Below are 19041 nucleotides of genomic sequence, written 5' to 3' on the forward strand. Positions count from 1 at the left end.
TTCACTCTCTCTGTCTCACACACACACTCTCTCTCACAGACACACTCGCAGACAGTCTCACTGTCTCTCTGTCACACACACACTTGCACATTCACTCTCTCTCACATGCACACACTCTCTCTCAGACACACTCGCACATTCACTCTCTCTGTCACACACACACTCGCACATTCACTCTCTCTCACAGTCACACTCGCAGACAGTCTCACTGTCTGTCACACACACACTTGCACATTCACTCTCTCTCACATGCACACACTCTCTCTCAGACACACTCGCACATTCACTCTCTCTGTCTCACACACACACTCTCTCTCACAGACACACTCGCAGACAGTCTCACTGTCTCTCTGTCACACACACACTTGCACGTTCACTCTCTCTCACATGCACACACTCTCTCTGACACACTCGCACATTCACTCTCTCTGTCACACACACACTTGCACATTCACTCTCTCTGTCTCACACACACACTCTCTCTCACAGACACACTCGCAGACAGTCTCACTGTCTCTCTGTCACACACACACTTGCACATTCACTCTCTCTCACACACACACTCTCTCTCACAGACACACTTGCAGACAGTCTCACTGTCTCTCTGTCACACACACACTTGCACATTCACTCTCTCTCACATGCACACACTCTCTCTCAGACACACTCGCACATTCACTCTCTCTGTCTCACACACACACTCTCTCTCACAGACACACTCGCAGACAGTCTCACTGTCTCTCTGTCACACACACACTTGCACATTCACTCTCTCTCACACACACACTCTCTCTCACAGACACACTTGCAGACAGTCTCACTGTCTCTCTGTCACACACACACTTGCACATTCACTCTCTCTCACATGCACACACTCTCTCTCAGACACACTCGCACATTCACTCTCTCTGTCTCACACACACACTCTCTCTCACAGACACACTCGCAGACAGTCTCACTGTCTCTCTGTCACACACACACTTGCACATTCACTCTCTCTCACATGCACACACTCTCTCTCAGACACACTCGCACATTCACTCTCTCTGTCTCACACACACACTCTCTCTCACAGACACACTCGCAGACAGTCTCACTGTCTCTCTGTCACACACACACTTGCACATTCACTCTCTCTCAAACATACACACTCCGAGGAAAACCTTTGCTAGCGCCCGTTTCATTTCTGTCAGAAACGGGCCTCCCTGTTTTACTGGTAAATAAATAAAAGAGGGAGGGGCGGGGCCTTCCCCACTCTTGGCGCCTTTATTCAAATTCCTGGCCGCGACGTCACAAGGCACGTCAAGAGCCACGTACTCGGCGGGTTCACTGCGCCTGCGCGCAGAGCGGCAAGATGGCGGACAGTGCGGAACTAAAGGTAAAGCGCAGCTTGAATTCGGCTCCGATGGCGGCGCGTTTGAGGCGGAGCGACCCGACCCCCCCCCCCAGCTCCCTCCCCCGGCAGCGGCGCAGACCGGGCTCCCAGCCCCGGAGCAGGCGCGGGTTGGCCGCGGCACGAGAGCCTCCGGCCCGCACAGGCCTCTCCTCCCCCGGCCGGGCCCCCCCCCTCCTCCTCCGTCCCGGGAGCTTCCCCGAGACCCCGGCGGCAGAGGTGGGATCCGTGTCCGCTGCGTCTGCGAGGGAAAGAGCCGGGCTGGGGCCCAGAGCTCCGAGGCCTGTGTAGGGGGTGGGGTGGGAGCCGGCCACGAGCTCTTTGTTTTGATGCCGGCTCCCTCCCTCCCTCCTCCGCTGCCGTTTGCCGAGCGAGCGAGCGCCTTTGCTGCTCGGGTCCACGTGCACGTGGTGGGCGGCTGCAGGGGCTGATGATACGGTGCGATGGGCGCACATGTGTTGCTTCTGCTCGTTGCATTGCTTTTGCCAAAATATGTAAAACCTCCCCCGCTGCTACTTCGCCAGGTAACGGTGCACGATGTGCTGTTTGTTACAGTCCGGTGGGACAGGGTTTGACAAGGGAGTTGTTGGAAGTTGCAGATCCTCTCCAGTCCCCGTTGTGTAGCTGTGGGGAAGGGGAAGAGGGAGCGTGTGGCAGTGCACATGTGGGGGTGGGGAGCGTGTTCCAGCCAAAGGAAGGACGGAGGAGCTAACAATTGAATGTGTGCTGGGGGAGGGGAACATTTGTGAGTTGCCAGTGGGGGATGGGTTGGGCTGCTGTCTCCTGCTGCTTCCTTGGATCAGTTTTGGGGGGGTTGCTCCACTTTTAAAGGAAAGTGTGCTAAAGACCTTCATTCAGGAAGCCTGTAACCTTAACACATGATGATGAACTGTTAATGTTACAACGCAAATATTATTGTTAATGTTAAGAATAATGAGGCTTATAACTGCCTGCCTGAACAAACCATTCAGTGGTGTCAATGCTGGTTTAATTATGTGTAAACTGTTTTGATAGTATGAATGATGCATTGATTTGAAAGGTTTAACTTTTTTTTGTATTCTTATTGATAAATTGTGTATGTAATTAAAATTGGAATACAATTTAAAAAAAATATTGTACTTTTAATTTCCATTTTGTTTTGCTTAGGTTTTTTGATATTTGTCATCTTTTTTTCATTTGTGATCAGAGGAAATGAGGCTCTGGCCTTACAAAGCTAAAAAATGTATTTAGTCTACTAAAGATTTTTTTTTAATCTTTTAGTCTTTTATATGCAATATTGGAAACTGATTTATCTACCTTCTCATGACATGCTTGTGTTTTTTAGCTTTGAAAATCTCACATCTGTCTTTGTAAAATACAAAGGCTTCTTACAAAGCTGTGCTAGCAAGTCCTACGCTTTAAATGAGGAGAAACTGATAAGAATTCCTCTCAGTTGTGCAGAAATTGCTAGCGTGACTTTGTAAAGAAAGCCCTAAGTTTATTTGATTTCTTAATAAAAATTAGGTTAGGCAAGATGTTCAGTCATCATGTGTGCAGTCCGGCCACTCTATTTATGTACTAGCCGTTGAGCCCGTAAAAACGGGCTAGTAAAGGAAGGGGGGGGGTTGAAAGGCCCCCCCCCCCCGGAGTCACCGCCGCCACCCCTCCACCCGGGCCGGGTACCTGGCTTCACTATTCAAACCGCCGGAACGCAGCATACAGCTCATCTGACCTGCCGTCGGCCTTCCTTCTTCTCTGTGTGTGTTCCGCCCTCGTGTGACGTAACGTCAGCGAGGGCAGGACACAGGCAGGTAAGGAAGGCCAACAGCAGCTCTGATGAGCTGTGTGCTGCGTTCCGGCAGTTTGAATACCGGTAGTGAAGCCGGGCGGCGGCTCCGGGTGGGTGGGGGGTAGTGGCAACCCTGGGGGGGGGGAGCGGTGGCGACGGCAGTTCCCTCACTCGCAGGTGCACAGGTTTCCTCTCTGTCACGCCCCCGTCATCACGTATTGACGCGGGGGCGGGACAGAGAGGGTCTCTACTGCGCATTTGCGAGTGAGTACGCCTCTTGCCATTTATATGTTTGATTTGCTACATTTATACTCCACATTTTCCCACTTATTTGCAGGCTCAATGTGGCTTACAAAGTACCGTAAAGGTGTTTGCCATTTCGGTTGATAACAAATACAAGATTATGTTGTGGTTAAATGAGGTAGAAGTGAATCAGGCGTCATGGGGTAGGGGGGAAAGAGGATAGAAAATTGTCCAGTACGATCATTGATTATGTTGTGTTGCTGGGTGTGGGGATTTATGTTTGGTGGGTAAGCTTTTTTTGAAGTGGTGGATTTTTAATGATTTCCTGAAGTTTAGGTGGTCATTTCAATGGTTATTTCAGTCATGGCATATCTGAAGGGAATGTCGATTGTAACATCATCTGCATAGATAAATGGGTTAAGGCCTCGATTGGATAAGGACTTTGCCAGTGAGATCATCATCATGTTGAAGAGTATTGGTGATAATGGTGATCCTTGAGGTACTCCACAGGCATATCGTGTACTTATTTGCATAGGGAATTTCTGCTACAGTTCTTATGTTCTTATTTCTATTTAAGGATACTGTGTGAGTTAAGTACATAGCATAAGAATAGCCATGCTGGGTCAGACCGTATCTACCCCCGTATGCTGTTCCCAACAGTGGCCAACCAAGTCACAAGTACCTGGCAGAAACCCAAATCGTGGCAACATTCTGTGCTACCAATCCCAAGGGAAAATAGTTGCTTCCCCATGTCTGTCTCAATAGCAGACTATAGACTTTTCCTCCAGGAACTTGTCCAAACCTTTTTTAAACCCAGATACTCCAACCACTGTTACCACATCTCCGGCAGCGAGTTCCAGAGCTTATCTATTATTTGAGTGGAAAAATATTTCCTCCTGTTTGTTTTAAAGGTAATTCCATGTAATTTAATTGAACTAACTGGACTTTGTACTTTTTTGAAATGGTGAAAAATCAATTAACTTTTCCCAGTTCTACACCACTTAGGATTGTATAGACTTCACTCATATCTCCCCTTGTCTGTCTTTTCCAAGCTGAAGAGCCCTAACCTCTTTAGCCTTTCCTCATATGTGCGGAGTTCATCCCCTTTATCATTTTGGTCACTCTTCAGAACCTTTTCTAATTTTTTTGAGATATGGCGACCAGAATTGAATACAGAGGTGAGGTCACACCATGGAATGATACAGAGTCATTAAAATATTCTTGGTTTTATTGTCCAATCTTTCCTAATATTCCCTAGTATCCTGTTTGCTTTTTTGTTGCTGTACACTGGGCAGAAGATTTTTTTTTTTTTTTGTTACATTTGTACCCCGCGCTTTCCCACTCATGGCAGGCCCAATGCGGCTTACATATTGTATACAGGTATTTATTTGTACCAGGGGCAATGGAGGGTTAAGTGACTTGCCCAGAGTCACAAGGAGCTGCCTGTGCCTGAAGTGGGAATCAAACTCAGTTCCCCAGGACCAAAGTCCACCACCCTAACCACTAGGCCACTCCTCCAGCTTATTGTCTACAGTGACACGTGTCATTTCTTGAGGGCTGACTTCTACCTTAACATCAGGTAACTATTATTAGAATTATTCTTCTCAATGTTCATCATTTTGCATTTGTCCATGTTAAATTTCATCAGCCATTTGGATGCCCAGCCTTCCTGTTTTCGAAGGTCTTCCCGCAATGTTTCACACTGTGCATGTGTTTTGACAACTTTGTTTAGTTTTCTGTCGTCTGCAAAATTACCTTGCTTGTCCCATTTTCCAGATAATTTATTAATTTGTTAAATAGCACCGGTCCTAGTACAGATCCCTGCGGAGCTATTCACACTCCTCCACTGAGAAAATGACTTACTCTTTTAAAAAAAATCTGCATTATATTGGCCGTCCTTCAATCTTCAGGTACTAACATCAGCAATTTAATGTTTTGAATTCTTTCAGTACCCTGGGGTGTATGCAATCCGGTCCAGGTCTTTCACTTGTCAGTTTGGCTCAGTAAGTCTTCCAGGTTCATTGAGATTTCTTTCAGTTCTTCCACATAGTCACCCTTGAAAACCATTTACGGTACAGATAGATCTCTTGCATCATCTTCCGTAAAGACCGAAGCAAAGAATTCATTCAATCTGTCCGTATGGCCTTGTCCTCATGATCTAATGTCCCACGGATTCCCTCACAGGCTTTCTGCTTTTGATATACCTGAAAAAGGTGTCAGTATGAATTTTTTTTTTGTCTCCACAGCAAGTTTCTCTTCACTGCGTTTATCAATCTAGATTTACACTGCTTATATTGCTTCTTATTTTCTTTGTTCAGATGCTTGTTCCATTCTTTGAAGGATGCTCTTTTCTAATAGCCACTTTCACTTCACCTTTTAACCATGCTGGCTGTCGTTTGCTCTTCTTTCCACCTTTAATACATGGAAAATTCATCTGCTCTGCGCTTCCACAATTTTTAAACAATGTCGACGCTTTATTTAAATTTTAACCTTTGTGGCTGACCTTTTCAGCATCTTTTTAACCATTTTCCTCATTTTGTCAAATTAATTGCTTCTACAGTAGATTTCTGTAATGAGTTCACTCCGGATATTGACACAATTTTGATTGTTATGATCACTGTTTCCCAGCAGATCCACCCACACTCCCCAACTCCTGCCCATCCCTAGTACAACTCTTTATTTATAGTCAGTTATTCTAATTAGAATAACAAGGGAGGAGTGCTCTTAGTTTTAATTACACTTCATTACTTTCTAAGAAGAAAACACTAAATAAATCGCACAATATACATATAAGTTGGGACTTTTTTTTTATATTAGACTAATATGCTTAACTTAGCAAGTTTTGAAAAACTCAAAAATACTAAGATGGAGACAGCAGTCTTTTGCATTGTGTCACATGTGTGATTACCTCACAATTGGTGAGCAGTTATGTGTGTGCCTGATGCAAAGAGCTCCTAGCTGTCAAAGAACGCGTCCGTAGCGGACTTGGAGTAGCTGAGGGAGACAGAGGTACATAGAGGAGACCTATAGAGACATTGTAGAGAAGTCCCATCTCCAGTCTGGAAGCCCCTGTGTTGCCTTGGAGGAGGGAGATCTCCTATAAGGAGAGCATCACCCTGGTGAAGTAGGAAGTACTCCTGTAGCCAGGACCTGCCCACCAGGGGATGCAGTATCCTGTCACACTTAGGATATGTCTCCAAGAACTTCTGCCCAGGCGGGAAGGGTTAGGACGGCTGGTGTAGTTGGTGATTCTATTATTAGGCATGTAGATAGCTGGGTGGCTTGTGGACATGATTGCCTGGTGACTTGCCTGCCTGGGGAGGTGCCGGCTTCCTTGGTAAATTTGGATACCAGTGGCATAGGAAGATATGGGAAGGAGGTTCTCTGTGCCAAATTTAGGCTTTTAGACAAAGTCCCATGCACAGGACCAAAAAATCAGGCAGAGCTATGAAGTTTCAGTGCATGGTTGAGGTGTGTGTGCAGGGATGAGGGATTTAGATTCGTTAGGACTGTCCCGAAAGGATGGGTTCCACCTTAATCGGGATGGAACCAGGCTGTTGGCACTAGCTTTTAAACTAGCATTGGGGTGGGGGGAGCCAACAGTCACCCAGGAGCTCATGGTTTGGTGTGCCATATCCTTGAAGGATACTGCTGAAACAGGACATTTAGGGAATCCCAGTAGAGAGGTTTCATCAGTACTGAAAGCAAACCAGGTGTGCTTAATGAGAGAGCAGGATAAAGGATGCACATTATCCCCTTCACCTTCTAAGCAGCTTGTAGATCAAAGGGAAAAAACCCACAATTTAAAGTGCCTGTATACAAATGCTAGAAGCCTAAAATATGAGATGGGATAGTTACAGTATATAGCACTAAATGATGAGGTAGATATAATAGGCACTAGAAACTGACACGGGGAAAGATCCCATGGGGATGAGGACAGAGCCCGTGGGCACGGAGACAAAGTTTGTCTCCATGTCATTTTCTACTTTGAAGCCTGTTAATGAATTAGACTGTCATTTATGCTTTGAGTGATGCAGACTACAATATTTTAATTTTTTTGGAAAAATGAGTAAGCATACTACTACTATTTATCATTTCTATAGCGCTACTAGACATACGCAGCGCTGTACACTTGAACATGAAGAGACAGTCCCTGCTCAACAGAGCTTACAATCTAATTAAAGCATAAAGATTGTAAGCATACTAGCCACAACTAGCAAAATATGCATGGAGGATCCTGAACATTCCTGCTACCAGCCCATCTTCTAAGAAGTCAGGTTGTTTTTATTTTCTATTTTATTTATAAACAGTTGCATAGTATATTCCTTACACTTCAATAAAATCATAAATGTTTGAGGCTTCTGCAGATGAGGACAGAGCCCACGGGTGGGGGTAGAGACAGGGCCTGTGGGGGCAGGAAGGAGACATCTAATTGGAAGGGGGGTTAGGCCATATGTTAGAGGGAATTGAGTCAAATAAAATAAACATTTCACATGAAACTGATGACAGCATGAAATCATTATGGATAGAAATTCCATTTGTGAAGGGAAGGAGTATTCTTGTAGGGCTGTACTACTGTCCGTTGGGACAGAGTGAACAGGCAGGTGAAGAAATGTTTATAGAGATTAGGAAACAAATTGGGCAGTGATATAATAATGGGTGACTTCAAATACCCAACAAACAACAATAACCCCAATGGGTAAATGTTGCATCAGGGAGTACCAGGGATATAAAATTTCTAGATGTAATAAACGATTGCTTCTTGGAGCAGCTGGTCCAGGAGCTGACGAGGGGGACCCATTTTGGATCTGGTCCTTGGTGGCATGCATGGCGTGGAGCAACAGGTGGCGGTGTTGGGTTCCTTGGGAAACAGTGATCATGACATGATCAAGTTTGAACTATTATCTGGGATGAATCCACAAAGGAAATCTACTGTAGCTGCATTTAATTTTCGAAAGGGTGACTATAACAAAATGAGGAAAATGGTTAAAAAGAAACTAAAAGGATCACCTGCTAAGGTTAGGACACTAAATCAGGCGTGGAAGTTATTCAAAAACTAGCTGTTGAGCCCGTGAAACCGGGCTACTTTTGGAATGGGGGGGTTTCCGAGCCTCCCCCCCCCAGGTCGGCGGCGCCCCGCCTCCCCCGGAGTCGCTGCCGCCGCCCCTCCACCCAGCCCGAGTAGCACTGTAAACTTACATCACCACGCAGCAGCAGGCACATCAGCAAAGCTGCCGTCAGGGCGGGCTTCCTTCTCTGCCTGTGTCGAGGGCGGGACAAAGGCAGAGAAGGAAGCCCGACGGCAGCTTTGCTGATGTGCCTGCTGCTGCGTGGTGATGTAAGTTTACAGTGTTGCTCGGGCCGGGTAGAGGGGCGGCGGCTCCGGGGAGGGAGAGCGGTTCCGACGTCTGCAGCATGCCAGTAGAGACTTCCCTCTCTGCCCCGCCCCCGTCATCACGTATTGGGGCGGGGCAGAGAAGGAAGTCTCTACTGCGCATTTGCGAGTGAGTAAGGTCACTCGCCGTTTATATGTTTGATACTATCTTGAAGCCCAGACCAGATGCATTCCATGTATTTACAAAGCTGGAAAGAAGAGAAAACTTCAGCCAGCATGCTTAAAAGATGAAGTAAAAGAGGTTATTACAGCCAAAAGATTGTCAAGGCTCAGTGTGATATCTAGTACAAGAGAAACTGAGGATTCTCCCATCTCTCTTGATATCTTGAGTAGGCAAAGCAACTGACCTTTGGAAATCCCAGACATGCTCATAAAGAAATCCATCGGACCCAGCGTTGAGGACTGCTTCTGCTGTGAACGAGCAGAGGCCTTCCCTCGTCACTTAAGCATTACAAGGAAAAAAAAAAGTTCAGGAGCTGGACGAAGAGCACGTCTGGTACGTGCAGCCATCTTGGCCAAAGTTGTTAACAGTTCTGGCAGACTTTCAAGCATAAAAACACATAATTTAAAAAGCTCATAAATGTTGAACCAGATGTAGAAAGTTCACTGTTGGTTTCATATCCCTATTTTTTTTTTTTTTTTTTTTACATAACTTTATTGTTCGCTTTGCAAGTATAATGAGCACTGAAAAACAGCTGCTGATTAATAGGCACGTCTTTTTTTTTTTTTTTTTTTTGTAGTTTTGTAGCTAGATCAAAAAAAAAAATAGCCTGCGAAAATTCTCTCGAGGTAACTCTTCGTATGCTGTCCAGGACATGGTGAAAAATTTCTAGTGTTGTCCAAGTGTCAAAAACCGCAGGTTTCCATTTTGCATTGATACTTGCTACTTAATGATGTCTTTACCATACATTTTAATATAATTTGCAACAATATGTACTACACGCGTTGAACCTTAATAAAATATGAAACAGGAAACCTAGGCTCAAGCTCTTTGTGAACGTTTTGGTCAGTGAGATGGTTGGGAACTGCAGGACAGTGCAGTTGCTAGAATCCAATGGATTGCAGGATCTAAAGAAACCTCTCCTTAGCATTATTAGTTTTTGAAATCTGATGAATGTATGGAAAAGTCTTGTTGCCATATAATTTTTTTTTTGTCATCTTAAACTGTGGCAGTTAGCCAAAGAAAATTTTTATAATCTTTTAAAATTTTGTCTTAGACTTTGTTAATATTTTATTGGTAGGAGATACTAATCTGCATTTGGAAAGTAGTGAAGACTCAAATGTTGAATTATTAGATTACTTAAAATCTTGGAATCTAACCTGTCCTAAAATTAATCAATCACATGACAAGGGTCATCATCTGAATCTGTTGGCATATTCTATTTCTCCCTCTTTTTCTCACAAAGATATCTCCTAGACGCCGCTAATTTGGTCAGATCATTTTTTGTTAACATTTACTTTTAAGATGGAAAGAAGCATTGAGGCTGTCCTCTACCCCCTAAGTCTTGTACTTATTCCAGAGGTAAAACTCAAACAGATTCCTTCTGGATAGAAATTGTAGAGGACCATATGGAAGGAAATGGCAATCTGCTCATTGATAACGGGAATAAAATCTCCAACAAACTATTAGATACTATTGTCCCAGTGAGAAGAGCTGTTTGATGTCAACCACATAATCTATGACGATAAAGAACTGGCCTTGTGTAAGACTCGTTTGTAAATTATTAAGGATCCAGCAGAGAGAGGGAGAGTACTCTGGGGGGGGGGGGGACGGGGGACAATTGGGAGTAAGCTCATAACTCGAATTAATACTTGATTAGAACTAAAAAAGTATTTTTCCAATTAGTTGGATGAGAACAACTAAATAAAATAAAATTCTCAATTAGTATTCACTAACTGAGCCTAAGGAGCTGTTATAGACAAAAGAGCAGACTTATTTGTGCCCAGATGTTGGCTGATCATTTTAGAACCAAGGTGATTAAAACTCAACAACAGATTATATCGTGTAGAAATCTATATGCCAGTCTAGTTAATTGCAGGAAGACGAGCCGATCCCAGCAGATAGATATTGGGTTAGTTTTTCAGAAATATCAGAGGAGTGATTAATGCCTCTGTTTATTACAATTTATTTTACCGCCTTTTTGAAGGATTTCACTCAAGGCGGTGTACAGGAAGAATAAATCAAACGAGCAATAGGCAACTACAGCAGTTAAAATATTCAAATAACTACAAAACGTGGCATAGTATACTGACAGTGTCAACACAGTACGTAATAGAACGTTTTAATTGACAGTGTAGGGTATAAGCAAAGATGGAACATATAGCTAAGAGTAAGAGAAGTTAGAAAATAAGGTGACTAATTTAAAGAAAGGTGAACTTGAGGTCAGAGAGAGAGTTAAATATTGTCTCAGCTAGGGTTGGAGTGGATAACACGTCCTGCTGCCAGTATGTGCAGCCCCTGTCGCTCCTTGTGTGTGTGTGTGTATGAGTGAGACTAACAAGTTAGTTACTTCTTCCATTAAATGCCTGGTTGAAGAGTCAAGCTGTCACCTGCTTCCTGAAGTCTTGTGTTAAGTGGAGCCTTTCAGGAAGTGCATTCCAGAATATGGGAGCTACGCCGGAGAAGGCTTGCTTGTGGGTATCACATCGTGTAATGTTTTTTTTGGAGAGGGTGTGGTTAGTGATAGACCTTGAGAGGACCTTAGTGTCCTTGGCTGTATGTAGAGGATCATCCTATTCGTCAGGTACGTGGGGCCATTTCCTTTAAGGGCCTTGAAGATTACACATAGAGTTTTAAATTTAGCCCTGTATTGTACTGGTAACCCATGACGTTTTTGTAAAAATGGTGTGATGTGGTCATGTTGCTTGCAACCGTCTGTTAGTCTTGCTGCAGCATTCTGACTCAGTTGGAGCTGGTGCAGGCCCTTTGTAGTCAGACCATTGTATAGTGCATTGCAGTAATCCAGTCTTGATGATATCATGGCATGCACAACTGGGATAAGATTTCCCTTCTCGATGTATGGAGAGAGGCAGCTTAACTGTCACAAATAGTAGAAGCAGCTCTTGATGGTTGCTTGGATTTGGGGAATCAGAGTAAGTGTTGAATCTAACTGTATTCCAAGGTTCCTGACTTGTGATTTGAGGGGGAGTTCTTACTTCGCAAAAGAGATTTTGATGGGTATGTATCCACTTGTGTTAGGGACCCAGAGAAGCTCGATTTTAGTTGGGTTCAGGCAGAGGTTGTTGCGTTTAGTCCATTCTTGAATTGATGTTAGGCAGGTAATCAGTTTATTCAGGACTGTGGGTAAGTCAGGTTCAATGGGTATGAGTAGATGTAGAACTGAGTTTATACCGAATCAGCTCAGCTAGTACCTTGAGGTAGATATTGAACAGAATAGGTGAGAGTATTGATCCTTGTGGTACCCCACAGGTCAGTGCCCATGGTGGCGATGAGTTGCTGCCAAACATTATGGATTGTTGCTCCTCGTATTGTTCTCGTGATACTTAACTGTCATATTTAATCAAGTCTGCTCCTAGAGCTTTCTTTGCTGTACTATTGAACTGGTTGAATCATCATCAAGTCTAGGGAGTTTTCTTAATTACAAGGTAATATCATCCTTACTCCCATCCTGAAAAATGACCAATTGTCTCTTGCAGTTATTACCAACTATCGACCAGTAGCTTCCATGCAACTTTTTGTAAAAATCATAGAGGGTTTAATGACAAGATGTCTGGGTGATTTTTTTTTTTTTTAAAGAGAAACTTTAACTTGGTGGGGGGTGTGGCTGTGTTGTATGATAAAGAGGGAATACTTGTGGATAGAAATTCTATGTGTGAAGGGAAATGATGAAGAAATGTTTTCAGAAATTAGGAAAGCTGACAAATTGGGCAACATAATGGGTGATTTTCAATTACCCCAATATTAACTGAATAAATGTTAGGTCAGAGCTGTAATAAATGACTGCTTCTAGGGGCAAGAACCGACAAGAAGGGGAGTTATTTTAGATCTAGTCCTTAGTGGAATGCATGGTACAAGAGGTAACGGTGTTGGATCTGCTGGGTAACAGTGATCCATAACATGATCAAATTTGAGCTGATATCTGGAGCGAAGTCAATAAATAAATTCACTGTAGCAGCATTTAATTTTCGAAAAGTTTGACTATAACAAAATGAAAAAAATGATGGTTAAGAACCAAAAGAGTCAGCTGCAAAGGTTAGGACTTTGAAGCAGGTATGGACGTAGAATCAGATCTATTCCATGTATTAAAGGTGGAAAGAAGAACAAACTAGCCAGCATGGTTAAAAGGTGAAGTGAAAGAGGCTATTAGAGCCAAAAGAGAATCCTTTTTAAGAATGGAAAAAGGATCCAAATGCAGAAAATAAGAATTAATAAAAACACTGTTGAGGTAGATGCAAAGCATTGCTAAAGAAGGATAAAAGAGAATGTGAAGAAAAACTTGCTATGGCGACAAACTCATAGTAACAACTTTTTCCTTAGCGTCCCTCTGGACCGGCCCAGAATGTGCAGGCCTTCTAGCAGATGGAGACTGAGAATTCTGCCTCTAGAGAGAGAGAGCGCCAATGCCAGCAGAGAGAGATCCAATATTCTCGGTCTCCAGCAGGTAGAAGATGGTGAGCTCTTCGGTCTTTTGACTTCATGCTATTTCTTTCTCTGTGGTACTTTTAAATAGCAGAGGTTTTTTCCCCTTCTTCTCTAGCATATTTTTTTTCTTCTTCTGTGCATCTTGGGTATTTAAAACCTGATTGTAGAGGCTGAGGACTGTGAGGAGCTCTGCCAGCCTCACTGGTGTCTGTAGAAAATAGGTGCTGCTTTGCCTTTGGAAAAGACAGGTCATGGAAGGCTTATTAAGAATATATAGGCCGGAAATCAAAAGCCTGTCTGACTCTCAAAGATGGCAAGCAGATTGACAAACGGCTTGTTTGTGACAGTTATAGTTACTGAAACCAGGGGCTGTTGAAAGAATGGACAAAACAAGATGCAAAATACCAGGTGCAAGCCAAAACGAGAAGTTGACGGTTAGGTGAACGTCAGAAGGCCAGGTGCCCAGGGAAAAACAGGGGCTTTCTGGGCATTTGTGAAATCTGCGGTTAGGGATGCAAAATAACGGTCAGAAGATTAGATGTAAACATGTTTACCTTAGGTGAAGCTAATGATTTTCAATGGTGGAAAAAGAGCTTCCGTGTCGTCAGCAGCAGATGAATCCATTACAAATGGGTTGTGTCCACCTACCAGCAGGGGGAGATAGAGAACACTGAAAACCATATTGCCTCTAGGACGGCTAGCTCCATCTGCCTCTCAGTATTTCTCTATCTCCCAGCAGGGTGGGATGCAGCTTGTTCAGCTCCTTGAAAATTTCTGCCTGGGGGGGCTCCTGTGCTTGGCCAGTTGAGCTGGGGTGTTTGTGGCTGGTGGTGCCCACTTTAACAGCACATAGGTTCGCCCTTTCCCTGCCTTACCCATTGTGGATGCAGGCACATAGGTTCGCCCTGTCCCTGCCTTTCCTACCCTCTACTGCCTCCGGAGTACCTCTGTAGCTGTTTGCCTCCAACTTTCTTCACAGCGTGAAAAAAACAAAACAAAAACGTGCTTTTTATGCGCTGCTATTCTGAGGCTTTTATTGACGTGCAGTGTGACCGGAGCTCGGTGGACTCGGTCCTTTGAGGTAAGAGCGGCACTCAGCTCCTCCGGGGAGGGCCCGCAGACGGCGTTCCATTGCTAAGTTAGTTTACATTGGTTGCTGTGTGAGGTTTAAATTGCAGACTTCTGATGTTTTAGAGTATCAGAGACAAAATTGAATGATCTATCCGGGGGAGACTGCTGTGTTAATTGGTAGCCCTTGGCAATCCACCAGAAATGTTCTCCAATTGGGAGCCTTTGAACCTTTTCCTCGGGGTGAGTGAGGTTGAGGGCATTATTCCTTTTAACTCTTTGGTCCCCAAGGAAGGAGGATCTGCCAGCCCATTATGGATCTCCAGGGGAGTCAAATAGGCCTGTGGGTGTCACTTGGGAAAGGTAAATTCTTCTCTTCCTTGACTATATGTGGAGATTGTTTTCACATTCCAATTCAGGACCACCTCAAGAGCTTTCTTCACTTCTGCATCCTTGGTAGTCTGGCCGTGACACCAAGAGCCTTTTCCAAAATTGTGGTGGTAGTGGTGATCGCTTTTCACATAGAGGATGTTGGCGTCATCCTTCTCTAGTTGATTAATCCAAGCTGAATTGTAGAAGCATTCAAGGCAACCACATAGATGTGCTGGAGAGTCTGGATTGGGTAAACTACACCAAGTTATCTTTCCACTTTGTTCCTTGAGTATTTGGAAACCCATTGCAACACCAATCTGGCAAGGGTTTTCTAACTTGAGAGATTGTTTTTAAGCTTAAAGTTTTAATCCTTTTTTGTTAGTCCAACATTCTTCATGTTCTAAGGTATGTGGTGATGACCCTACTAGTGATCCTCTGGGTGAGGGCTCTTATGAAGCCATTCCAGCATGATTCACGATCCTGCTGATCTCATTAGCAGGTGTACTGTGAATGAGATCAGCTTATGGTTGTCTTTCTTTCAGGAATTAAAGGGTAGGTCTTGTATTGAAGGGATTAAAGATGATGCTATTTTGTAAACATGTTTTAAGGGATTAATATGTTGTATAGCAGCTTTCTTCTTTGGGATGTTATATATAACCGATAATTGAGGGGTTAAAGATATAGCTTGTGTATAGCTATTTTTTTAAACTTTTGGATTATTATGTAACTTCCTAGATTTTCTTGATCTAGCATCTTGAACTGTAATCCGCTATGAACTACGTAATTGGCTTTAGTGGGCTATAAATAAACTAACTGTAACTCTACCAGTCGGGGTCAAGCAAGTGTTTCTGTAGTGGAGACCCCCCTTGGAATATCCTCTAGAAACTAGTCTTTCTGGAGTCCAGCTGATTGATCATCGCTACCCACATGAATCTGTCAGCATCAAGGAGTCTGCAGCTATTGTTGGGTCTACTTTCCTATTGCTCACTCGGTGGTCCATATAGTCTGCCTGCACAACCTGAACTGTGTTTCTCAACTGGCACATACTGGAGCCATGAAAGTTGAGGTCCTGTGCCTGTCAAATAGTAGCAGATCAGTAGGGTTTCCTGATGACACAACAAAATGCCAAAATGTTGTGGGTCTTAACTTGCAGAAAAGAAAAGTTTTTGGTTCTGATTCAGCTGTAGCTGTGGGAGAGTCTGTCTTCCCTCGTGGCTGCTGGCTGGGGGAACACCGTGTGGGATCGCGGTGGTTTATTCTCTGATAATTTTGGTTGCATTAGTCTGGCCTCACCAGCAATGGTGCACCAGCCTGTGGAATCAGTTGGCCTGATTCGTCCTGCCATGCCCTCTGAGGCATTCTCATGGAGGTTCACATGCCTTGTCACTTAAGTCCATCAAATGTACTGTTTGTATTTATCAAAAGCTAGGAAAGAAAGGAGATGCTGTTGCTGGGAGCTTTCAACCTGCCAGACACAGATTGGAAAGTTCCATCTGTGAAATTGGAAAGAAGTAGCGAGAGTGTAGATGCCTTTCAGAGTGCTCTGCTCAGACAAATGGTGACAACCCACGAGGGAAGGAGTGACACTAGATCAGATGCTCACAAATAGGGACAATGTGTCAAATGTCAGAGTGGGTGCCCATCTGGGCAGTATCATCAAACGATTTGGTTTGATATAACTTCTTAAGCAGAGGGCAGCCACTCAAAACTCCTGGATTTCAAACATATTGACTCTAGTAAAATGAGCTGATGGGAAGACATACGAGAAGTGGAAAGACAGTGGTCCAGGCTGAAAGGAGCTATAAATATGGCTACTGACCTTTACCTGAGGAGAGTAAATAAATAAAAAGCAGGAGAAAAAGGAACCTGATACGGTTCTCCAAGCAAATGGCTTGGAAAATAAAGGCAAAAGAGCTGGTGTTCATCAAATACAGAAAAACTCGAGAAGAGAAACACAGAGGAATACCGAATGAAATTGAAAAAAAGCCAAGAGAGAGAGAGATATCTGGCGAAAGCAGAAGAACAAATGGCTAGAAATCTTACGGGGGTTTGGGGGGGGGGGGGGGGGAGACAAGTATATTTTCAGGAGAGAGACTGAAAGATGCTCTGGACTTCTATGTGATGAGGAGAAAGCAAATGTGCTAAACAAATACTTACTGTGTTTGTGTCAGAAAATCCTGGAGAAGGGCCATGATTGGCTGGCAAAGGTACATATGAGAATGGAGTGCATATAGCACTGTTCACGGAAGAAAGTATTTGAGCAACTTGAACATTTGAAGGTAGCAAAGCCATGGGACCAGACGAGATCCATCCCAGGATATTGAGGGAGCTTAGGTTCTGGTGGGTCCTTTTAAATATTTGTTTAATAAATCCTTGGAGAAGAGCGGATGTGGTTCCTCTTCACAAAAGTGGTGACCGAGAAGAAGCTGTAAACTACAGGCCAGTAAGCCTCACTTCGGTTATTGGAAAAGTAATGGAAGCATTGCTGAAGGAAACGTTAGTGAATTTCCTGGAATCCAATAGGTTACTCGATCCGAGACAACATGGCTTGTATGGTCCAAGTCCTGCATATGGCAGTCCATTTTAGGATGGGCTGGAAATGACTTTGACAAACTCCAGTAATGTAGGTCGTGAAGACAGTGCCGGGCAGTCTTTATGATCTGCATTCCACAAATGACTAGATTGATTTGGATGGAATATAGTGGGCTTCAACAGCAACTTCAGTAGTTGGAACCTAAGGACAGGGCCAGGCGGACTTTTATGTTCTATGTCCCAGAAATGCCAAAGAGAGATAATGAATGGAATATAAACACTTGATCATTATTGGTTTAATCATGACTTATTGAGTGTGAGTGATGGACAGACTAGATGGTCCATTAAAGTCTTTATCTTCTGTTGTTTACTTTGTTACTATGTAACAGTAATAGCAAGACTACCGAGAGCATACAGAGCGTCTGTATTTCTGGCCTGTGTTTGAGTCTGATGTCTTTCTAAATGCTATTGCAAGGGTTGTTAGCTAGTGTGCCATCCCTCTTGACCTTTTAGCAGGTTGGACTTGTCCAGTGTCTGTCCCAGTGTTCAATTAGAGGATGTGGCTGTTTTTTCTGTTATAAAGGTCAAGTCAAGGATTGGTGTTTGGTGGTTCATCCAAACATTTCCCAGTTTTTGTAGGGGGTTAAGTAGGTTGTCCGTCCCTCTATCCAGTGATTTCTCCCTGGGGTCTTCTCCTAAACACTTCAGGCTGACCATTTGAACCTCTGCATGTGTACCTAAAAGTCTTGTGTGAAAGTCTGTCCTCTTCCCCTCACCTTTGGTAGATTTTTGTCAAGCACATCTGAACAAAAAAGTTCCAACACCATCTGACCTTGTGAATGGTTCTTGCCAAAGGTCATTTCTAAATTTCATATAAACTAAGTGTATCTCTTCATTTCCAGAGAACAGAAGGCAAGCAATTATTCCTCTTAATGTGCTCTGTTATTCACAGGGCCTTTCTCTGCTACTTGAAGGTCTTAAATCCCCTTTGTAAGTTTGAGTAGCTGCTTGTGTTTAGTGACCCACATAAAGGAGAGCTGGTTTCCAGGACACCCTCTCTCAAGATGGACTATAGGAGCAATTAGGTTTGTGTTTGTACAGAATCAGGTTCAGTTCCAGAGAGGCTTAGGGCCCATTCTACAAAGACCTTGGCAGCCTCCTGGTTGGAGCCTTAGCCACTGCACCAGATTCATACAGGAAGATTGTAGTTAGTGGATATTTGCATGGTCAGTAGTATCTGTCTTAGAGTTGGCTCCTCTGTTCTCAGTGAATGGGTTCTTCTTGATCAGATGTATAATACTCCAGTTTATCCTCGCAGGAGATGGTGTTTTACCGGTTGTTTCCTGAGTTTGTGGAACTGGTTTGAAGTTTTCCTCTTTTTAGGGGTTTTCCCCCCCTTCCTTACAGCAGTTTTGACAAGAATATACTGGCAGGTTCCAGGGCTGCACCACTCCTTAAACTGTGGTAGTGTTTGAAAAGCCATTGTCTTTGCCTCCTGTCTAGTGGCAGGGTGACATAACCCATTTTTCTGGATTGGTCTAGCAGGAACCAAGGCAAGGAAATTAGCAGGTAAGACCAAATTTCACTTTGTGTTTGCCAGGAGATGATGAACACATAACTTGCTTATCCGTATGTTTTCAGTTATTAGGACCTGGTTTTGGGAAGAG

The 19041-nt window shown here is 43.8% G+C and overlaps 1 protein-coding gene across 5 annotated transcripts in view; it reads left to right on the forward strand.

Annotated features, from left to right (window-relative positions):
- The first annotated feature begins 1340 nt into the window (after positions 1–1340).
- Positions 1341–19041, forward strand: part of PIAS1 (protein inhibitor of activated STAT 1) — an 81536-nt gene continuing 63835 nt past the window's right edge. For 2 of the 5 annotated variants that reach the window (XM_030189797.1, XM_030189798.1), the window contains exon 1: positions 1345–1378. In XM_030189797.1, the coding sequence (XP_030045657.1) occupies positions 1355–1378 (24 nt within the window). In that variant the 5' untranslated portion in view covers positions 1345–1354. Of the gene's footprint in view, positions 1379–1751; positions 1918–13389; positions 13432–19041 lie in introns of those variants that run through there. The other 3 variants (XM_030189799.1, XM_030189801.1, XM_030189802.1) reach the window with 3 other exon arrangements.

This window comes from Microcaecilia unicolor, chromosome 1, assembly GCF_901765095.1.
Source record: "Microcaecilia unicolor chromosome 1, aMicUni1.1, whole genome shotgun sequence".
NCBI classification, from domain to species: Eukaryota; Metazoa; Chordata; class Amphibia; order Gymnophiona; family Siphonopidae; genus Microcaecilia; species Microcaecilia unicolor.